The following is a 22,026-nucleotide window of genomic DNA, read 5'->3' on the forward strand; positions in this document are numbered from 1 at the left end:
CACTTTTTCACACAGGGCCATGTAGCTTTGGATTTTTTTCTTCCTCATTAATAAAACCCTTCATTTAAAAACTGCATTTTGTGTTTACTTGTGTTATCTTTGACTAATGTTTAAATTTGTTTGATGATCTGAAACATTTAAGTGTGGAAAACATGCAAAAAAGTAAGAAATCAGGAAGGGGGCAAACACTTTTTCACACCACTGTATATATATTTAATTGCGGGATCATTTTGACAAAGCGCTGTTTCTAAGGTTAAGTATGAACATTCATGCTCAAATGCTCAGGGTACAATTAAATCACTTTTTAGCATCCTGAAACTAGAATAATTATTTTGATCGTTCTAAGTTCGACCACAGCCAATGAATCAAAAGTTACCTAATAATTCGGTCTAGCACTGAGGCAAAGTGATCAATCCTAAAGTACCTGAGAGCAACTGTATTACATTAGAGTCTGCCTGTTATTCTGGATTATGAAAGCCACTCTGTTCTTATCAAATAAAACACCATCAGCCATCAACCGAATTCTTCCTTCTTACTGCAAGTGATACCACAAGCTACTCAGAAACCACATGTATAATCAAAAACAAATTAAACCCAGCAATCATGTTGTACTGAGATAATCAGAAATCTCTTCCTCATTTCCTCCCTGTGCCTCCTTCAGGACATTGGTTGCCTGAGTGCATATTTCCCATGAGCTCTCAGCCTGTGTCTCACTAAGGGGGCAACCACAAAAGTTGAAAAACACACAGACAGGCACACACACACACACACACACACATATACACACTAGTGCTGGTGCAACTAACAGCATCACCAAAACCAGATGTTATTGCTCACAAAGCAGATTGAGACACTGCAGGGGGAGGGATGCTGTAGTCACTGCCGTTTCAACGGCTTCGGGTGACAGTGCGTGAGTGTTCAAAAGTGTCTGAAAGCCTCGAGGATTATTGCAGCAGACAAGCTGATCATGCGATGGAAAATGGTGTCAAGGGGCACAGAGCAGGGTGTGGTGGTTAAGCATACAATAATGCAATCACTCCCTTCTCTGGCATACATTTTTCCTTTCCTTGCTATGCACATGGACACAATTTCATCCTCCACCCCGTTTTCCTCTAGTGATATGATGGGAGGTTCAAATTGTGCACTGCATGGCAGACCTCAGGGACTCCCTTTGTGTATCTGGGTCCATTCTCCTCTGAAGACTTCCAGATGGGCTCATGGGTCAGAGATGGAAACACCTCACGTCGAGGCTTCAGAGATCTGTCTCTGGGGAAGCTGCTGCAGTCAGTGCTCCCCCCCAAAATTCTGGGGCTGACTAAATATATACAGTGCGTGTGTTTGTGGCGGTGTAGAGTTCAATTTTCCATTCTTTCCCAGCAGACATCCTTTGACTTCAAAAAGCCTTTGATATCTTGTTTTTCTTGAATTCCCTCATCACGGCAGACAGTTAATCTTACTGCCTGTCTCTCCTATATAAAGTCAGAATGATCAATTGCAAAGCATTGATCCATGAAATCAAAGACTTCATTTTATACCCGCTTTAATACAACTGCTTTTTTTTTCCTTCTCTGAAGGCCTCGCCTGTCAATAGACACTTACAGGACAGGGTGGAGGGAGAGGACGAAAAGAAGTCCTCTGGCATTCTTGGAAGGACAAATTGGAAGAAAAAAAATTGACAGAAGGAGAGAGAGTGACGAGGGAGTAACAGTAGAGCAATCCAGAGATAAGAGAGAGAGAAAGAAAATGACAGGGAAGTGATTTGAGCGAGACTGGGATCACCTCCAAAAGAAAAAGGAGGAGTAGAAAAAAAACATCTTGAGAATCGAATGAGAAAATTCAGCACAAGAAGGCTGATTAGTCACCATCTGAGCGAGGGACAGCGTGCTCAAGTAAGTTCTTTGGAAACAGAAGCATTTTCCATATTTTACATTTCCTAATAACGTCTATAGTCTTCATCCCTCAAGCCTAATCGCGCCTAATTTTTAAAGTGACTTTGATACATCAGTGTTATATGCAGCAGAGTCGCTGCTGCTCAACCACAACTCCCTATCGGAAAGAAAACAGCCAGAAACAAACACACAAAAGCTGTAATGGCAGACCTCTGCTGCAGCAGCTGCTGTGGGCCAAAGCAGTGCCAACAGTTTGCAACTAAAGTCACACAGTTCCATTCAGCAGTCACATTGAGTAAGGGCAATGCTATTCCTGTTAATCTTTCAGTTATGTTATTACAACACCTCATCTGTTCGCAGCCTCCTCGGGGCCTTCATATGACCGAGTCGAGAATATGAGCTCAAACGCAGAGAGGAAACATTTCAGTAGGATCTCAACCACCACCACCACCACACCCACAGAGCTGGGATTTTTCATGGAATTTTTTTTAATGTCCATTTAGACTATTTCTCTCTCCTTCCCAAACTTGAGGAAAACATTAAATCCTCATGCTACCTCAGCCACACAGACCGCCTCCCTCTCTCGTGGGATTTATGATACAAACTATGACCACAGAGAGAGTACAATCATGGTTAAAGGCGATACACTTATTCACTGTCTTGCTGAGAGTGAGAAGAGATTATTGAAGCTGCTCTCATGTCTGTACAGTAAAAATGAAACTTCCACCAGCAGCCAGCTTATTTATCTTATCACAAAGGCTGTCAACAAGAGAAAACAGCTCAGCAGGCTCTGTCCAAAAAATTGTTGAATCCGTACAAAGACCAAAGCATAAAAACAACAATTTGCTGGGGGCTATGTGAAAGACTGGTTCCCAGACAAACAACAAATAACATGTTTATTAGCTTTTGAGGTGGTGGTGGGCAGAACAAGTCTAGCCGTTTCCCTCTGTTTCCAGCCTGCATGCTAAGCTACATTAGCCGATGTATTGTCGAAGACTGTTCCCCCAACAGTATGTGTCTCCCCCTACCCTAAGCATCAACCCTAACCACCAAAGGATAGGCTACATTGAAAGGAGGGAAACACTGTTTGATGGGAAAACACATTTGGATACAAGACCAGCTCCTAGCAGTAGCTTCATACTAGCTTCATACTTAGCATACAGCAGCCCGCTCACCAAAGAAAACTGTTGGTGTTGGGCATTTTGGCAAACCATGGATACATTTCATTTAAACGCTTCATACATATCATATCAGTGTTTCTTAAGTGACGTAGTTCTGATAACATGTGCTGACACTGGTTGTTGACATTGGTCAGACATTGGTAGTATTTCCGGTCTTGATTGTGCTACCAAAAGCGGGTGTTTTTGGCAAGACATCGGCAGCATTTCCAGCAGAAATTCTGCCGCCAAAAGCGGGTGTTTTTTGGCAAGACATCGGCAGCATTTCCAGCTGTGACTGTGCCACCAAAAGCTGGTGTTTTTGGTGAGACATCCACAGCATTTCCAACCGTGATTGTGCCACCAAAGGGTATGTTTTTGGCAAGACATCAACGGCATTTTCAACCATGATTGTGCAACCAAAACCAGGTGTTTTGTAGCAAGACATTGGCAGCATTTCCAGCTGTGATTGTTCCACCAAAAGCAGGTGTTGTAAGCAATAACATGATCTTTTCCTAACCATAACAAAGTGGTTTTTGTACCTAAACATTGGGTTTTATACAGACATGCATCAATCTTCTTATCTAACTCTTAGCAAGAAGGCAAATAAGCAAATTTCCCAAAATTTCATGTTGTAAGTATGATGAAAGCTAAGACCTGATTTAAAGTTACCTGACAAACATGTTTCACAATCCTGCTGCAGAATGCACACTTTCGAATTCTGGGCAGAGGTGCAGTATAATGTGACGTGTACAGTAATGAAGTCAAGTATCACAATTTGGAAATAACTGTCCATATTTGGCAAAGAGTGAAATGGAATATATAAATGCCTTCACGCTCTCTGTCTCTCTACACCACAACCATTAATTCATCCACACTCCTTTTCTCCTCAGGTCCCTATCGCACCATTGTTTCGGACGATGGTTTAAGAAAGGGAGGCACGGGTGATGGGGCCTCAGTCATGACATCACAGCTGAGGGTAGTCGAAGCATCTGGTCCTGGGTGTGGAGCCCTGCTTCTCCCCTCTCCATCAAGACTGGTTCCAGCAGTGAGTCAGGGCCCTTAATGAGGACCAGACTCCACACATCAGGCTGAGGTCACCCTACGGGAATCTCTGGAGGTTGGTATGTGTACATGTGTAAGAGGAAAGAGAGGGAGGGAGGTGTATTGTGTATGAGCCTGTGTGTGTACAGTAATGGTGTGTAATTGTGTACGAAGCGACCGGGAACTGAGATCTAAGTCTGCAGTCCTGTGGTATGAGTAAAAAGGCAATGTCATGCTGCAGGAAAGAAGACCTCACAGCTCAACATGTTCATAAAGGGAGTGGGAAAGATGGACCAGGCTGCTCGGGTGTTCTGACATTTACATAAGGGAGCAATGAGGCACAAAACAGCGCGAGTAAATCATCAGAGTAGTTAGGAGGGGCTGACCTCGGCATGTAAGAAATTAATTTCTTATATAAAAACTGGGGAATTCTTAGGACAACATGAGTGGAAGTCAAAGGAAGTTTCCAATGTGGGCCTCTGCTTCTTGGTGCTGGGACATATTGAATGACATATTCAAGGCGAGCACAGGAGGCCCCGTGAACTTGTGTCCTCCCTCTCCGGGAAATACCCTGCGGCCATTCATGGGATCTTATCCTCCCCTCCAAGCCTCCATGTAAACCAAGCAAGCAGAATGCATTATATGGAGGATTATCTCCAGGAAAAGTTTGTGTTTACACAGATGTTAATCACACTTGATAAACTCATATGGTGGAAGTTAGAGAAGAAGCTGCAAAGGAGTGTGTGTATTCAGTCATTTCAGTGTCTCACTGTGCTAATAAACCCAATACCTTTTAAGTGTTGAAACTGTGCCATAATCTATATACAATATATCTTTACAGTCACACTAAAAAGTAAAACCTAAGAGTAATAAATATGCTTATTTGCTTTCTTTTTTTGCTGAGAGTTGGATGAAATTCAATATGAAACTCAAGGCAGCACCCGGTCAGTTTAGCTTGGGGTACAAGTGGATCCTGGGAGAAAGGGCTAGCCTGCCTGTCTCCAAAAGTACTAAAAAACCTTAAGCATATAACCCTGTGTAAAACCACAACTTGATGTTTTACATTTCTTTTTTGGACAGATAAAACAAAACCTTACAGATTAAGATATGACATGCTAATAAGTGATGTGCTGGTGGGCAGATTTTGGCAGATTTGCTCAAGGTTTTCCCCTGTTTCCACTCTTTATAATAAGCTAAATTAACTGATGCTGATCGTATGATCGTATGCCTCTGCATTTATCAATTCCTTTTATCAGTGCCAGCATGTTTTTTCGGACAGTTGCTTATCCTGTTGGGGGATGTGGGGGTGCTGGAGCAGGGTACACTGTAGACAGGTCTCAGCCAGAGTATCACAGGGCTGACACATAGAGACAGACAACCATTCACACTCACATTCACACCTACAGGCAATTTAGAGTCAACAATTAACCTGCATGTCTTTGGACTGTGGGAGGAAGCCAGAGTACCAAAAGAAAACATGCAAACTCTTCACAGAAGGGCTACCCCACCCTACGGTTTGAACCAGAAACCCCCTTGCTGTGAGGCGACAATGCTAACCACTTGACCACCATGCCACTTATGCATTGCAAAACCACAATGTCAAACTAATGCGTCTACATTGCTGGAAACTTGCAACAAGGAGTCATGGCAGGAAGAAACTGTCTAAAGCATGGCTTCACTTCACAAAGAAAGATGACAACAGTGCTGCTTGTAATGTCTGGAAAATGATCATTTCAAGTAAAGATGGAAACACCAGCAATAAGCTTAAACATCTTTCTATGTAACATAGGCTTAAATTCCAGGAATGCCATGTATTTAACACTCTTATCTGTCCATCCAGGATTTCCCGGGCTGTTTTTAGGATTGTTGCGGCCTGAAATACCTGATTTCATGGCAGTTTTTCTGATAAACTGCGATGCATGTTGCAATGTTTGTCTGTGTTTTTCGCAAAATGAAATTGCAGGGGCAAGTGATGAGATTCAGAGCCTATTATTATGAGCATTCGTGACAGTGGCACTCGTGCATTGAGTGCACTCGTGCATTGAGTGCCACTGCTTCCTAATTGAGCAGCACATCTGTTAGCGAGGGCAAATATCCTGTTATAATGACATTAGAGCCATGCAGGCTGACCAGATTTTTTTTCTTTGAAGGCTAAATGAAAACAAATGCTGTACAAATATTCTCGTTTCATCCATTTTAGATGATGACAGTCCCTGATGGTGAGTCCCTTGCATGTGTTTTTCCTACTTTGTTTCTACAGTGCTCTGAGATGATAAAACAATTGCATTGATATTGAACACCTGTGTAGGCCTCTGTATTTCCCACAAAGAAAATTTACCAGCAATCAGTAAGGGTATTGGAAAAGGAATTGGATCAATAAACAGAATCGATAATGGAATTGGTATCAATCAAATCTTATCAATTCCAATCCTTAGCTGAGCTGGCTGCTTACTTCAGGGGAGTGAAAAGGTTTGAGCCAAATACCAATGCTGTGCATGTTTAACATTCACATAATAATCCATTCCATGTGTGTGCGCTGTCTGAAGTTCTGCAGTGATAAAACTGACTGAGTTATGTTCAAGACTCATCATATAAATAAATATGACCGCACCATGACTTGGTTTATGTCAGGGAAAGCCAAAGAGGCCCTTTCATCACTCCTGCCATTTCCTTCTCAAGACATTACCACAGATAGCCATCAAAGCATCATCGAACCAACAACTCACCTGGCTCTTTGGCAGTGATGTCCTTTGAAACATGTTTGGCCAATGCAGACAGCTGTGCCTGGACCCTCTGCAAGGAATTCTGCAATGCGATGATGTCTGCGCTGTGATTTCCACAGGTGACGTTCATCCTGGACACGCAGTCCCGCATACCGCCAATATGTCTCTCCAGTCCCTCTTTCAGCTCTTTGATGTTGGCAGAAACCCCATCTAACCTTCCACACACCGTTTCAAGTCTGGTCACGCGTCCATCCACGGCAGAAATGCCATGTGTGTTGTGTTTACATTGGCTCAGTTCAGATGACACCTGCCTGTTGAGCGTATCAAGCCTGTTCCTCAGCTCCTCCACCTCACGTCTGGTGTAATCTGCCTGACTACTGGGTATTGATGCCCAGTTGGTCCGTGTTGGACTCCCAGTGCCACTCTGTTCAGCATGGCAGCATGTCGAGTTCATTCTTTGCATATCCTGGTTGTATTTGCTTAACGAGTCACTTAATCCGGTAACAGCACCTGCTAGACTGAGTACATTGTCTTGGAGGTTGATCAACCCCCTCTGGAAGTCCTCCATCGTCTTCACGCGTATATCATTTTCAGCTGACTGTCTATCAACAAGATCTTCCAGTTCCCTAAGCTTGTCTGTGTTGGAGCTGACATCTGTGTGAAGAACATCCAAGTCGTTCCTATACCGACCCAGGTCCTTCAAAAAGATCTCTAGACCTTTAGGCGTGGACGATGAACTTCTGGACGGTGAACTTATTGCACCTTCATTAATTCCCGGGCCTGAACATCCTGCAGAGCACATCTCGCCAACAGCATTGACTTTATCATCCAAACCTTGTAGAAGGAACTTATTGTTGTTGACCTCTGCCTGCATGGCATCCATGGAGTAACTAAACATTCCAGGGAAGGAGCTGTTGGTCATTTCTAACAGCGTGTTCGTAAACTGGTCCTCCATGTTGTTCAGGCCCTCCTGAAGAAGCTGCTGGAGTGCTGCCACTTCTTCGGTTACTGTACGGGTGAGCTTTTCTTCGATGTAGAAACAGTGAGTCTCTGCATTTTGCTCTGTGATATTAATGCGTGCCTCCAGCTCCTCCATCATAAGGTTAAAATCAATGTCTTCCCGTGGACCAGACAGGTGCGCCAGCTCATTGTCAATGCGCACATTGAGGATGCGGTGAGCCTCTGCAATACGGTCAATCTCACGCCACAGATCTTTGTGGTCACTACGATCCTCTGACACTTTGGATGGATCTATCTGCCTTTGAGTTCTTACAGGTCCATCTGCGGCAGCCATGTCCAGACGTAAGGCACGGATCTCCTTTCTCAGATCAGCCTCCTTGGCATCCACCAGCTTGCTGAGGCTGGCCAAACCTTGATCACGGCTGTCTTCACAGATCTTGAGCTTGTCATTGCATGAGCTTTGTAGCTTGGCCATCTGTTCCTCTACACTCTGGTCCAGCTCCTTCTTCAGCTTCTCAAATTTTCCATCAATGAAGGTCTGTATGACATCAAACTCCGCTATGGCTGGAGTCTGAGACTGAGAGGCATCCATCAGGACGCGGATCTGCCCCTCATGACTTGACATGGTTCCTCTTAGGTCTTCCAACGCTTCATCCTTGCTTTTCAGCTCATTGTTGATATCATCCAACCGGGTCACTATTTTTTCTAACGCCTTATCCCCAGCGATCCCACCTCTAGTAGCCTGATGACCATCAAGCACTGCCGGGCTCTCTTCTGTGCCTGCAATTGTAGCACTGTCTGGCGGACGCATGTTGTTGAGAAGTGTCACCAGAATCTTCTTTGTGTCTTCCTGCAGGTCTGTGCGGAGGTTGCTGGTTAACCCTGTCAAAGCGGACTGGAGATCCTGGACTGTCTGAGACAAGCGCTGAACTTCACCTTCGAGAAGGTGCACCTTATCTGTCCCGCCATGCCTCGTCTCATGGTGTCCTGTCTCTCTCCGCTCTGGCCCTATCATGAGGAAATAAATTAAATTTTTACTTAATAAATACAAACAAATGCTTCTCTGCTCTTCAGTGGTACTCAGTAAAATCTGGAAACACAGTGATATTCAGCATGAACTGACAAAAAACACTTAAGGTAGAGCAGAAAATGTCTTACTCTGTGTGTGTCTGGGTGTATATCCAGGATTTGGTGGGAGGTAAGGCTGTGTTCCCTGAACTGTTTGTCGGTCTGGGGGTGGTTTTAAATCTTTACAGTCCAGACCTTGGTAACCAGGACAGCATCTCCACTCCAACTCTGTGACTGTCTTAAAGGCAATCTTGTACGTGGGTCGAAACCGATTTTGGTATCTGCGAAACAGGGCAGAGTAATACGTTTTTCAGAATCTCACACAAACATGAATATAACATTGAGTACACTGAGCTTCATTTCCAATATCAAATCCAGACCATCTGTGAAGTGTTATTCTTGTCTTTTTGCTTGTTGATGCTGCATCTACTCTGCCTTTCCAAAAAGACAAAACTCTTCCAACTGTATGTATTTTTACTGGGAACTGTTGTCTCCTGCAATCACCAAAACGTCTGCTTTTTTGAGCTTCTCCACTGTTCCCCGTTAGATGAAAATGTCAACTTACTAGCCAAGGCAAACAATCCCCAAAGAAACAATAGATGACATCACTTCCCTGAAGGCTGGGGTCATCTCATGCAGAACATCTGGAAAGTTGATGACTGAGACAATCATCTTTGCACATTTCCCAAACTTTCACCTTTACTGATAACACTGTTCTAGCTCGACAAATAAAAACTGAAAACTTTAACATCATGGCTGTAAACAACTGTGTCCTTAAATCTCATCCTCACATGAGATAAGTGGAGCCAGTGCATTGTGTCATAACTTAGAAATGGAAAAACCCGAGGTGTCTCGCCTTACTGCCAGCTCTTCTTGCTTTACGCAGAAACTTGGAAATGTGCTCCTGTGACCTAAGAATGATCTGTTTCCAGGGATCTTTTCCACAACACAGTGGCTCCTGTGGATGTGTTTGTGTGAGCGGATCACAAAGCTCAACCACAGATAGCATGTGTTGTTTCACAAGTAACAATGATTCACAAAGCTATGTTAAATTGCAATGCAACATGTTCCAGTACAGAATTAATAAAAAGTATTACTCACCACTTACTGGTGTAGATACTCTTATTTACAAAAAACAAGGTCTGTTAGTTTTGCATTATGATAAAGGCTACGAAAAGAACATTGATTTATGCTATATAGAGGACCATGTGCTTGCTCATTACAAATCAGTGGCTGTGAAGCATATGTCTAAGTGTATGATAACACATATTTGAACACCTGATAAATTAGATTCACAAATGTGCAGATTTATAAAAACATGTATCAAAGCAGAGCTACACCTGTTCTGGAGGTGTAAATTATATTATTAAGTCTGATTAACTTTGATGCAACAGGTGTACAACTTAGCAAAGTGGTAATTCAAAAAGGTAAAAGTAAACTCTGGCGTGGATATAAGCGAATATGCTGAGTAAAAGCCAATGTATGACCTTTTTCATTTATTGTGATTTTGTTATTCGTGATCTTGGAAGGTCAGCAGCCTCCTATATCTTACTCAAATAGCTCCGTGGCTGATTTTTATCCAGTGCATGCTGTTATAAGCTCAAGGCCGCTGTGATCCCAGCCACATTGCCAGAAGAAAATGTTGGCACGTTACCTTTCTACAAACCATGGCTATGTTACATTTGTACATTTCAAATGTTATCACATTAATGTTTCTAAAGAAACTTAGTTCAGATTACATACTATAAAAGCTCAATCAAAAGCCTAGTCCCTATTAAATGCCCAGTCCCTTTTAGTAGCCAGGTGTGGCTACACATTTTGACAAATAGCCTAAACACTGGGCCTGGTCTGGTTGCCAAGCAGTTCTTGTTTTGTTTTTTTTTACAGAAGTTTTTTTGGCTACGTCAAATTATGTGTCCATTCCTCAATTACCCTGTATGTTATTCATATTCCTTTAGTCCATAAGGGTCCTCAGAATCAAATGGTTTTGGACACTATAATCCTCGAGTGCCGTAACTCTCCCTCTGATGTGCTGTCTGTCAGAGCTAGATCAAATGAATGATTCATAATTGATACATTACCTGAAGCCTAATTTTTGTACAAGTAATATTCATACTGGTTCAAATGAACAGTTTGACTGTATTTCCTGATCTTTGCTGAGCAACAGTTTTGTGTAAAAGCAATTAAAGGCCTGTCCCATATAAATATAGGCCTGTTGATTTCAGTGATTTAAGCAAATAATAGCTCGGACTTGTAATTGAAATGTTACACTAGCCTATATATAAACTGACTTTGTCATTGAGAGTTGGAGGAGACGGTGGATGGCATGACACCTAAGTGAGACAGCTGTCAAGCTGCGGACCACCGTTCCAGACCAACACACAACAAAACTAGTTCGTTTTTTAGAGACATCAGATGCATTTCCAGCTCCGATTAAACCACCAAAACTTGGTATTTTAAGCCAAAACATGATCTTTTCCCCCCTCTAAGGGCTTTTTGTGCCTACATGTAACCACGTTTACCACAGCTTTGTTGAAACATAAAGAAATGTTAAATTTTAACATATCCACTACATAATAATGTGCAAATATTACACATCCATGCTTTGCAGTACAATGCCAACATTTATTCTGGCCATTGGGATGGTGATCTTGAACACCACAAGCACATTAAGAGAATGATTGAATATTAGATATTGTTCAAAGTCTGTAAATGTAGTTTGTAGCTTGTTGGGGATAGGATGACATAAGGGATCATGTGTAACAGGGGGAATTACACAGCAGTAATATGTGTAACAAAGTCAAGTGTACATTTTTAATATTAAGTATTATAATTACAAAAAATTTGTGTCAGTTGTTATTACCTGACACGTTTAGGCCTCTGTAGTCAATATGTGAAATGTTTGATACCCCTACATTCATCTTTGGGGGTACCACACCTATAAAGGGTTGTCTCTCGCCTTGCCTCTTCCCACTTGCTATTGTGCTCCATGGGAGAGGTAAGCAACATTGCTTTTGTAGTAATTTCCAGATTTAAGTGCTGTTAAACTGTGTTTATAAGATGATTTCATGCTAACATAATCCTGTGTCACTTAATTTGCGTAGGGGCTCAGGATTTTGTTTTTGCCACTTGCTGTCAGGTATGTTTTCTGTGTTTTATTGTGCTTAATTGAATGTAACATGGCCGCCCCTTTTGCTACTGTGCTGCGTGGAAGAGGGGCTCGAGTTTGTATGGTGGTGTTTGACGGAGGATTTTGTCTTTGCCACTTGCTGTGAGGAATAAACGGAGATCACCTCCAAAGATATCTACGGTCTGGGCCTCTTCATATCAACCACCGGTTACACTTACATATCCAAGGAACTAAATAAATTAAATGGGAAACATTCCAAAAACTGGATGGCATTTATGTTGCTTTTCTTATGTTAGTTTAACAAAGCATGCTGCATGTTGTGGCTGTATTTGATCTTGGAACAAGTGCAGGTATGGTGTCCCAAAGAGGACACAGTTGTGTTTAAGAAAGCGTCCACAGGTGATCACTGGTTGCTACTGGCTATTAACACTAGGTTCTACCTTAGAGGGTAATTTCAGGTAAGTAACCACTTGTATTGCCTTTCAGCTCCAGAGATTTCTAGTCCTCATTAGCTGAAGGCTACACTTCCTGTTTAACCCTTTGCCTCCTCAGCTAGAAAACACTGTGCCAGTGGAGTTTCTTCAGCCACTGTGAATATCTCTGCCTCCGGAAACATTTTCTATCAGAACTCCAGCCTCATCTCATGCATCCAAACATGCACCCTCGACCCCATTCCCCTGGCTCCCCCGGATGCTCACGTCACTTGTGGCTGGCAGTCGGGCTGGTAGGCTGGGCAGGGGGCCACTACGGGCTCCTGGAAGCTCTCCACACTCCCCTGCACGGCGCAGCTCACGTTCCTGCGCACCACATAGGCACACCAGTTCCTGAGGAGAGAGGCAGAAATAAACAAGAGCTGAAAGATATACACAAGAACTGCTTTATTAGAAATACTCTGCAAACACCAGAGAATTAGATATTTAGACTTTCTTTTAGTGATTGTGGATAATGAAACTTGAACGCTTGACTGCGCCTTTCCTTAAGATTGCGTCATTTCAGTGTGATTTTTCATTTAAAACCTGTTGTAGTTTATCTAGGAAAAGTTGCCATGGTCTGCTGTAGATGATAGATTGGACTAATCACCAACAGTCCTGCGTTTATCTGGATGTTATCACCTTTTGGCAACACTGACAAACTCGGTCCAAATTTAGCCACAAACTGATAAAAGCGCAGTGAATGTTAACAGGCAACAGATGACCATAAGTGGATAGATCTTCACTGCTCTGATGTCATCTCAATCAATGAGAGATTTGGACTTCATCGCATTTTTATTGGCAGCTGCGCAACAAAGGCGCACAACTTCTACCTTTAGGGGAAGTTTAAAGAAACGCCCTGGTTATGATGATGGCTTTAACAAACACAGAGACATTAAAATGGCTGTCCACGTAAATATAAAGTCCCGTTACTTACCTGTTTCTGTGTCTCTGTACCACTCCAGTGTATGCAGACCCGTGGAACAAGTCATATGAGGAGGGAGACCCGTACGTGAACTGTAAGTTCAAAAACAGTGTGAAAACTGCCCACCGCCAGTCCATCTCTCCACTTCTGCAGTTCATACTTAACAAACGCCTTAAAATAAATATTCCTAACATAGAAAAACACGGCTACTCTGCTATTATCATGCGCCACAGTCTCATTGCCCCAGTGACTGATCAAACTCCAAGTTTGGGGAAGTCCACATTTACTGCAACTCCCTTGGAATGACGTTTAGGGCCGACACCCTCCTCCCAAAGATTCACGAGGAAAAAACTTCCACAGCCTTTAAAAGAAAAAAGTTTATAGCTCCAAAAAAAGGTGTTTTGATAGTGTTAATGTTTCTCTTTAATGAAGTTGTGCTTTAGAGAAGATGCTTAATTAATGTAGATGATGCTGGCACCATCAGGGAGGATTTTGGGGGTCCAAGTTGATTACTTCTTTGTCTGCCAGCACAATAATTCACACCTCACTGATGAACATAACAGGATAATGTCTTTTGAATGCAACCTTCAGAGTTGAAAGAGGTGTGTGTAGTGCTGGTGTTGATGATATTCATGGCCAGGGATAACAGCGGTAATTTACATTCTGTCTGCTCTGTTGCTGAAAGGTGTGTGTGTGTGTGTGTGTGTGTGTGTGGGGGGGGGGGGGCATATATAGTCTGTTCTTCTCTCTGCACTGAGCAAATTCTATCCTCCACGCCAAACTGAGCAATTTGCTGAGCGACATCTTAATGTGGAGGGAGACAGAAAGTAGCACATTAGTTACACAAGAGCTTCAATTCACAGCACTTGAGGCAGGAATTCATTGTCAGTGCTGTGTGAACGTGTGAGAGAAGGAGGAGAGAATCCAAGCACACAGTGGTGCTGTGAAAATTGTTTTTTTGGTGTGTGTGTGTGTGTGTGTGTGTGTGTGTGTGTGCGAGATGGCCTTAAGCTATTTCCCCCCAGTTTGCCAGGCTGCTGTCGTGGGGCATACTGCATGACTTTTGCCCGATCAGATAGATTCTGTCAGGCAACATAAAAACATGAATATGTGGGAGGAAAGAATAACAAAGAGGGAGACAGAGGGAGAGACGAGGGAGGCTGAGAGTTAAAGACAGAGGGGATAATTCAAGTACTAGATGTTTTATAATGATTCAGAGGGTTACTGTAAAGCGTTGTGGGAAGAAGAGATGTAAAAACACACACTTGGACCCTCCTCCAAAGGAACCTTTCACCAGTGGTGTAGTGGTGGCTGGTAGGAAGTGGAAGGAAGTGGGTATACTCTCCTATTTATACCCAAGGCTTTTCAGCTGACAGGTAGGCCACAAGAAGACCAGCATACACCCTCCACTACACCACTGCCTTTCACTATAGAACCAGCTCTGTTCTCCTTAACTGCTTTCAGACCAGAGATAACCCTTCCCAAAATAAGACTGCACTATTTCATCAGGCAGTGTGCGCTGGGGCCGGCCAAGTGAGAGATGCCGGGATTGGTTATGTAAGTGAATGATGTCTGCAGGGATTTGATTTTCAAGTGTTTTATCAACACGAGCATCAGGGGAACTTGACACGTCATTAATGCAATCCATACCTCCTCCCACATGAAGCTTTAATGAGATTATCGATACTTTCATTGATTTGCTTTTGTTCATTTCCGCTCTCTTTCTTGTATTTACACATAATTCTAACCTGTACATTAACCCTCGTTATTACATTTGGCCGAGCTTGACATCTGCTGCAGACAAGGGGGGGAACAGGTTGTTAATGGGGGGTTTATGTGAGGCATATTTGTGCCTGTGTAAGGCTGTTTGTCGAGTCACCAGAAGAGGGCAGCACAGCAGCAGTAAAGAAAGCAAAAACTCTTGTAGTCATGGCAATTCCTTTCCAAAAGTGTTGGAGAGAGAAAAGGACATTTCATTACTGAGGCAGAGTGAGCGCCTGAATTTCTCCGGCTCCATCACCTCGCCATGCAATGCTCATGTCAGTTATCTGTGTTATACACTCTGAATACTGTATATTTTATTGGAAATATGTTATGTCAGATTAAATCATCATCAAACATACTCTATTTTAGTTTTTGCTTATTTATCAGTGACACCATAGCCATTAATATTTAGAGTTTATCGTCACCAGGTGATTATTTTGTTTTAAAATCGCACCAAAAAGCCACAAGATCTGTTTCATTGGTCTACTTGCAGCTTGATTTTATCTTAAAAAAGCCCCTCTGTCTGTACTTACTGTACTTTTCTTTCCATGATGACATTATCAAGCCACACACCTCACACCACTGTGTCCTGCTCAGGCTAAAAATAGTCATTAACTTCATATATGCCCAGACATTCATGCAGCATGGGAAGTAAGATGAGTCATGACTGAGGGAAAAACACTCAGCCAGTCTTTCAGTTTAACAAAAAAAAACAAAAAAACATGATTTCGCCCATAAATCCAAGGGACGTTTCCTCATTTCAACTCTCTCAGATCGATTTCTTATTTTTCGACTTTGCAGAAGTTGGAGGACTGATTGAAATTGGAATAGCCTGCATTGAGCCAGGGGTGGGTCTTTTGCAGCCTACAATGCATTTGTCATTGAGACACGCACTCTGCAAGGCCGCCCCTCACCACGACTGCCTTTGAACCCTTTAAACGCAATGAAGCAATGACCTCAATCTTTATGTTAACTTATAATAAATGTGCAGGTGCATCGTGTGGGTGTTCAAGACTGCTTCTCAGGCAACACAAAGCAAGGTTTTTCTTTAAAAGGACCTGTTGTATTGTCACGCCATGACACTGCAAACTGTACGTCCTGGAACACACAGCCTCACATCATGTGGATCAAATTAAACTCAGCCACAGCTAAGTGTCCATGTAAGGTGCACTGTGGATTCTGTGGGCACTGTGGCTTCCTTACAGTAAATGTGCCATTGTATATCTTGCAAGGAAAAAAAGGCTTTTTGTGTCACCCAGGAGAGTGAGAAGTGCTGCAGAGATCGCTTTCATTTGGCAAGCAACAGCTATGCACCACGCGCATTACACCATGATACCGCTGCACTTACACAGGGTGACTCAGCGGGGGGAACCGAGGCATGCACACTCTGCCCACACAGGGAGTTTTCAAAGTGGGGTCAAAGGGGCTGCTTAAGGTTGCTGCGGTGGGGTTGTTACTTCAGTTTCTCACCTTTGGCTCCAAACACTGAAACACAGAACATGAAACATTTTGTTTTTTATCACACACTCTACTTTGTTCACTCGTTGTGAGACATTTTTGTGCTGAAATGCAATCAAAAATGGGCCTAAATTATAGTCGACAGATTTAGGAGCCCTGTGCATCACCCCTGATGTGAAGATGCTGGGTGTCCCTTTTTAGATAGATACCATAGTATATGAACACGCATACACACACACACAAAGGCAGATTTCATAGCACGATGAAGCAGCTAAAGACTCCTTGGTCTCATTTCATGCTGTTACACCCACTCTCAGAGGCTTTGTATTAGGTGTAAGAGCAACAGAAATGATGATACCTCCGAGAATTGACTCTACCAGATTGTCTTCCACCATTATTTCAGATTTATCCCTCCTGTCTCCTCGTCTCTTCTTTCCCGTCTCGTTCATTTTGCTTCCCACAGAAGAAAGAAAAAAAAAGTCCTGACAGAGACTGACTGGTATCGTCGCTTTGTAATAGCGGACTGATTGAAAATAGCACCCTAATTAGTCAACCTTTTCATTATGTGCGACGCTTGCTTAGTCGGATTTATCTTTTTAGGTCATTAATTGGCATAACACTGCGGATGACCTCCTCTGGAGCAGGTTGTAGGTTGGATTTTTGTTCTTGTTTTGCTGCAGAAAGAAAGCACAACGGGTATGATTCACTACACTGTCATGATCAGAACATAAGATTATGAGAAAGTTCAAACAAATGTCATGGTCAGAGACAGACAGGGGGACAGACTTGGAGACAAAGGCAGAGATATAGTTGCCTGTTGTTGATGTACACAAATAAGGCACCCGCCCACGCAAAGTCTCCCCCCTGAATCTCTCACACATGCACAAACACATGGGCCCATGCGTGCGGACACACACGGCAGATTACTAGAGCTGATTTATTGGTTGTAAAATGTTAATATAGCTATAAGCCGTGCTCATGAATTGTTAATTAAGGCCGTGACAGACTCGTCACCTAAAATGTTAATGAGGTGAGATTGCGACGGGGCTGAGAGGTCTCTGTGAGCCACTGTGCAAATACAACAGATGAGCTGGATCCACAAGACCCCCCACATGCTATAATAAGAAACGCTGAGAGCACCTGAGATGGGTCGTGCCCATTCGGCCATGGAGTAATTAAATTAATGAATGGTGGTGTGTGAATTAACCTTTGTGATACTGAAAGTGAGTGATGAATATAATCCATTTTTACCATCAGCCGGTCTATATCTGTGTCGTCCTGGTCGCACTGACTCATCAGTGGTGTAAAAAGTATCTTTATATCTAGGATAAGATACAAGGTTTGTGGTGATAGTGCACGATAATAATTCTTAAATAATTCCCAATTATGTGTCCAGCACTGAGAGAGGAGCAGTGCAGACTCATGGCTGGTGGGAGGAAGGATGTCCTGTGGTGCTCAGTGGTGTTCACCTTTGTGTTTGCAGTCAGTGAATGGCATGAGAGGGTGAGTAGTATTGTTCGTCATGCACTGCAGCTTGAACACCAAACAGCGGGGGTCCACGGCCATTTATGCAAATTTTATAATAATGGAACTTTTATTTTAATGACTTTAAAGGGACATTTCACCCCCAAATAAAAAATACATATTGGTGCTGGTGCTATTTATCAGTCTAGATTGTTTAAGTGTAAGTTGCAGAGTGTTGGAGATGTCTGCCTTCTCTCAAATATAATGGAACTATATTCTTTTCACTGAACTACACCCACCAACTGTATTACTGCACAGAAGGAAGCATCCATCTGAAAAGGTCCGTGCTTATGATAGCACAAGATTTAAACATTGGGTAGAGCTGTAACATTAGCTAGCTCAGTGGTGCTAGGTGAGCTAGCAGTAGATGCACTCTTCCTTCTGCGCAATGATACAGTTGGCGAGTGCAGTTCGGTAGTAAGAAAATAGTTCCTACATGAAACTGCTCATAAAGCTGCTCATCTATTGCTAGCTCACCACTGAGCCAGTTAACGTTACAGCTCAGCCAAGGAGGACGCCATCAATGTGTACATCTTCCATGAGTAGATACACGCCTCCTTCTGCACGGTGATACAGTTGGCGGGTGTAGTTCGGATGAAAGAAAATAGTTCCTACATGAAGCTGCTCACAACAAGGTCTGTGGATTATCCTGAGTAACATGGCCGTGATTTCTGTAAAGAGACATTGCTGTTGAAAATGTATTTTTTTTTGGCATTTTGAGCACTACAAGCTGAGTGCAATCTAGTTCCATTATACTCAAGAGAAGGCAGACATCTCTACGCCCGATATCTCAGACACTCGGAGTGGTGTAGTGGAGGGTACATGCAGGTATATGGGGTATATCCACCTGTTTTTCTGGCTGTTTACAGTATACCCATCTATCTGTCAAAAAACATTGGAATATATAGAAGAGTAAACCCACTTCCTCCTCACTAATCTACCCATCTACCTTGTAGTGCACCCATCTCATCAGCTACCACTACACCACTGACCTCGGCAACTCAAACCAAAACAATCTAAATTGATAAATAGCGCTACAGGTAAGAGGAAAAATATGTATTTTTGATTTGGGGGTGAACTTTCCCTTTAACACCATCCTCCATAAAACATAATAAAAAGTTTTTAACTCTACTGTATGCCTGAGTGATATTTTAAACATGTTTCAAATAATAAAGATGATTTAATGATGATAAAGTAAAACATTTAGACCTGCTACAGCTGAAAACGTCAATTTTTAATAAGAAACACCTGTGTTTGAAAAGTCAAAGCATCTGCTGTGAGAGGCATCTAGTTATTTGATAATAATTAATGTTGCAGGTGGTCAAGTTGCAACACACTGCTGGGTAATTTATTTATAAAAGCCGCACCATTCACTATGCTCATAATATGTTCTGTATATAAAACCTGTGAAGCACAGTGTAGCAGCATGAAACAGCACAAAGTGGAAGCTCTGTTCAGCACAATACTTGAGTAACTTTGCTTTATTTACACCCCTGCTCACCAAAGGAGCTTCTACGAGAAAAAAAGCCTGCAACAGACAGGTGAGGCTGCACTGCAGAACGTAGCCTGTGTCCTAATTCCATAAATAGGCTACTAATTATACACAATATATTTATCTTTGCAGAATACTGTTTTTATAGAGGAGTTATCCGAAATCAACACACCTCCGGTTTACAAGCAGTGAAATTAGTCAAAATGACTTTAGGATGCGACTGCCAAATCAGCAAATACTCGCCAAATTATTTTCCAACTGTTTAATATTTCATTTATTTCTTTTCTGTGTTCTCTCTGGAGCAGCCTCTCCACCATCTGCAATTTATTTTTATCACTTGCAGCTGTGACTACCACCTCTAGTTTGTGGATTGTATCGCTGCACAATGGTGTGCACCAACAGCACACTTCAAAATCCAGTGTACACTGACTTTTGTGAGTATTCTTGCTTTTGTCACAGTCACAGTGTGAATATAGGCCTATTACATACTTAGAAACGAAGAAAAAAGAGTCAGCGGTGGAAGAAATAGTCTGATCTGAGAATTGTTGGCCAGAGTGCGAGTCTTTTGATGTAGACCACTCTCATGCTTTTTGGAAAATGTCTAAGGAAAATGTCATTGCAAGTGATTGATATTTGATCAAAATATTGCTAGTAGCGAGCAAGAAAGCTATCACGGGGAACTGGGGCAAAGAAACACCACCAACGAAGGAGCAATGGCTAACAATTATGGAAGAAATCTTTTTAATGGAGAAAGTGACGCATGTACTGAGACTACAAGAAGCACAACTAGAAAGAAAATGGGAAAAATGGACTCTATACAAGACTCCAAAAGACAACACTGGTCTGGAAAAATAATCTATATATACACTGATCCTTAAGGCCATAAAAATTTGTGTTTACACAAGCAGTTTTTGTTTCGTTGGCTGTTATTATTTTTCAGTTATTTTATTATGCTGTTGTAACAAAAATGTTTTAATCAAGATTTAAGTGAAAAATATATCTTAATTATGGAGAATGTGACATTTCAGGATCTATGTGTATATTATATTACTGGAATATATTTTAATTACTTTATTTACTGCTGGGTTTAGGGTGTAAAACTTCCCCTCAGGAATCACTTAAGTATTATCTTCACAATAATACATCATAATCTATTTGTTAATTACGCGATATTTTGAATGATACATCTAAATCCACACCTAGTAACTAAAAATAATATAAATGTAGTGGAGTAAAAAGTACAGCATTTCAGTAACAGAGAATGAAAATAGCAAAACAGACAAGTACAAGTACCTCCTAATTGGACAGTACTTGAAATAATGTAGCTACTTAATTAATTTCCTCCTCAGCTCAGACTAAGTTCTCTCCGGGCTGTAAACAGACCATATATCTAACGCACCCTTTCACAATAAGGCGGACTATTTAAACCGTCAGCACTCTCCTGCTTGAGCTTGACAGTGCAGCTCTCTGCTCAGGTGTTTGTTAGGTAACTGTGATATAGCTTCTCATAAACAAGCTAGCCTGCCAAATGTTAAATTGTGTGGCTTCGGGACGACTTTAAGGAGGATTAATATCAAACCGTCACCTGTCCTGCTGTTTGTGATGCTAGCCTCGGACCTTGCAACGTCATCCCAGAGGACTTCGGATGATAGCAACACTTCACCTGGCTAAAGTAAGTGTTTGCTGCTAATGCTAACACACATGTTGTCAATGGTATCCTGGCTGTGTTTTGTAAGTGTCTGTAGGCTTTGCAAAACAGGCAGAGAGGCTGAGCTGCTGTCTTTTGGCTTCTGGTTAATGTTTTGGTGTTTGCTAACGTATAAACTGCTAACTTCTGTTATTGCACTGATATTAGCTACTTCTGGGGCCTGTATCACGAAGCAGGGTTAATGTCTTAGCGAGGTAACTTCAGGGTTAACCCTGGGTTTTCGGTCTCACGAAGCCGGTTCAGTTCTTATCGGGGTAGATCACCATGGTAACTTACTCTGAACGGCTATCCTGCTCCGGAGCAGGGTAAGTTCAGGGTTGAATCTGATCCTATAAAAAGCACCACCCACTGGCCAATCAGCTGTTCGGAAAAAAATGACTCCGCTGACAGAAATTCAGCCCAGTCATGACGGGAAGTTTAATTCATTTGATTTGAAAGTTTATTTTGAACATTAAAAAAAGAAAAGAAAGCAACAACAACAGACAATGAAAAGATTGTTCAAAAAGGAGTGGAAAGAGGTGGAACTTTCATCCCACCCCTTCATAAGAAAGAAACTGATCATTTGCGGACACTTAATAGCACCATTAATTAGTGCCAACATTTTGTTTTGTTGGAGGAAATGATCCCTGTTAAAGATAATGGTCCTAATTGACAGCTTCACTGCTGGAAATGTGGAAAGTAGCCTATCATGTTTACACTTCATGGTGTTTGAGG

General features: G+C 42.2%; 1 protein-coding gene and 1 long non-coding RNA gene across 2 annotated transcripts in view; one reads left to right on the forward strand and one right to left on the reverse strand.

Annotated features, from left to right (window-relative positions):
• LOC126383181 (uncharacterized) overlaps positions 1 to 8,763 on the forward strand; it is a 17,627-nt gene extending 8,864 nt beyond the window's left edge. The window contains exons 3-4 of the long non-coding RNA XR_007569113.1: positions 3,940 to 4,166; positions 8,630 to 8,763. This is a non-coding gene — a long non-coding RNA (uncharacterized LOC126383181). The remainder of the gene's footprint in view (positions 1 to 3,939; positions 4,167 to 8,629) is intronic.
• emilin2a (elastin microfibril interfacer 2a) overlaps positions 1 to 13,663 on the reverse strand; it is a 24,213-nt gene extending 10,550 nt beyond the window's left edge. The window contains exons 1-4 of the mRNA XM_050033647.1: positions 13,379 to 13,663; positions 12,670 to 12,795; positions 8,932 to 9,122; positions 6,817 to 8,781 (exon numbers count right to left, since the gene is read on the reverse strand). Coding sequence (XP_049889604.1) covers positions 6,817 to 8,781; positions 8,932 to 9,122; positions 12,670 to 12,795; positions 13,379 to 13,560 — 2,464 coding nt within the window. The 5' untranslated portion in view covers positions 13,561 to 13,663. The remainder of the gene's footprint in view (positions 1 to 6,816; positions 8,782 to 8,931; positions 9,123 to 12,669; positions 12,796 to 13,378) is intronic.
• Positions 13,664 to 22,026: the final 8,363 nt, after the last annotated feature.

Source organism: Epinephelus moara, chromosome 21, assembly GCF_006386435.1.
Source record: "Epinephelus moara isolate mb chromosome 21, YSFRI_EMoa_1.0, whole genome shotgun sequence".
NCBI classification, from domain to species: domain Eukaryota; kingdom Metazoa; phylum Chordata; class Actinopteri; order Perciformes; family Serranidae; genus Epinephelus; species Epinephelus moara.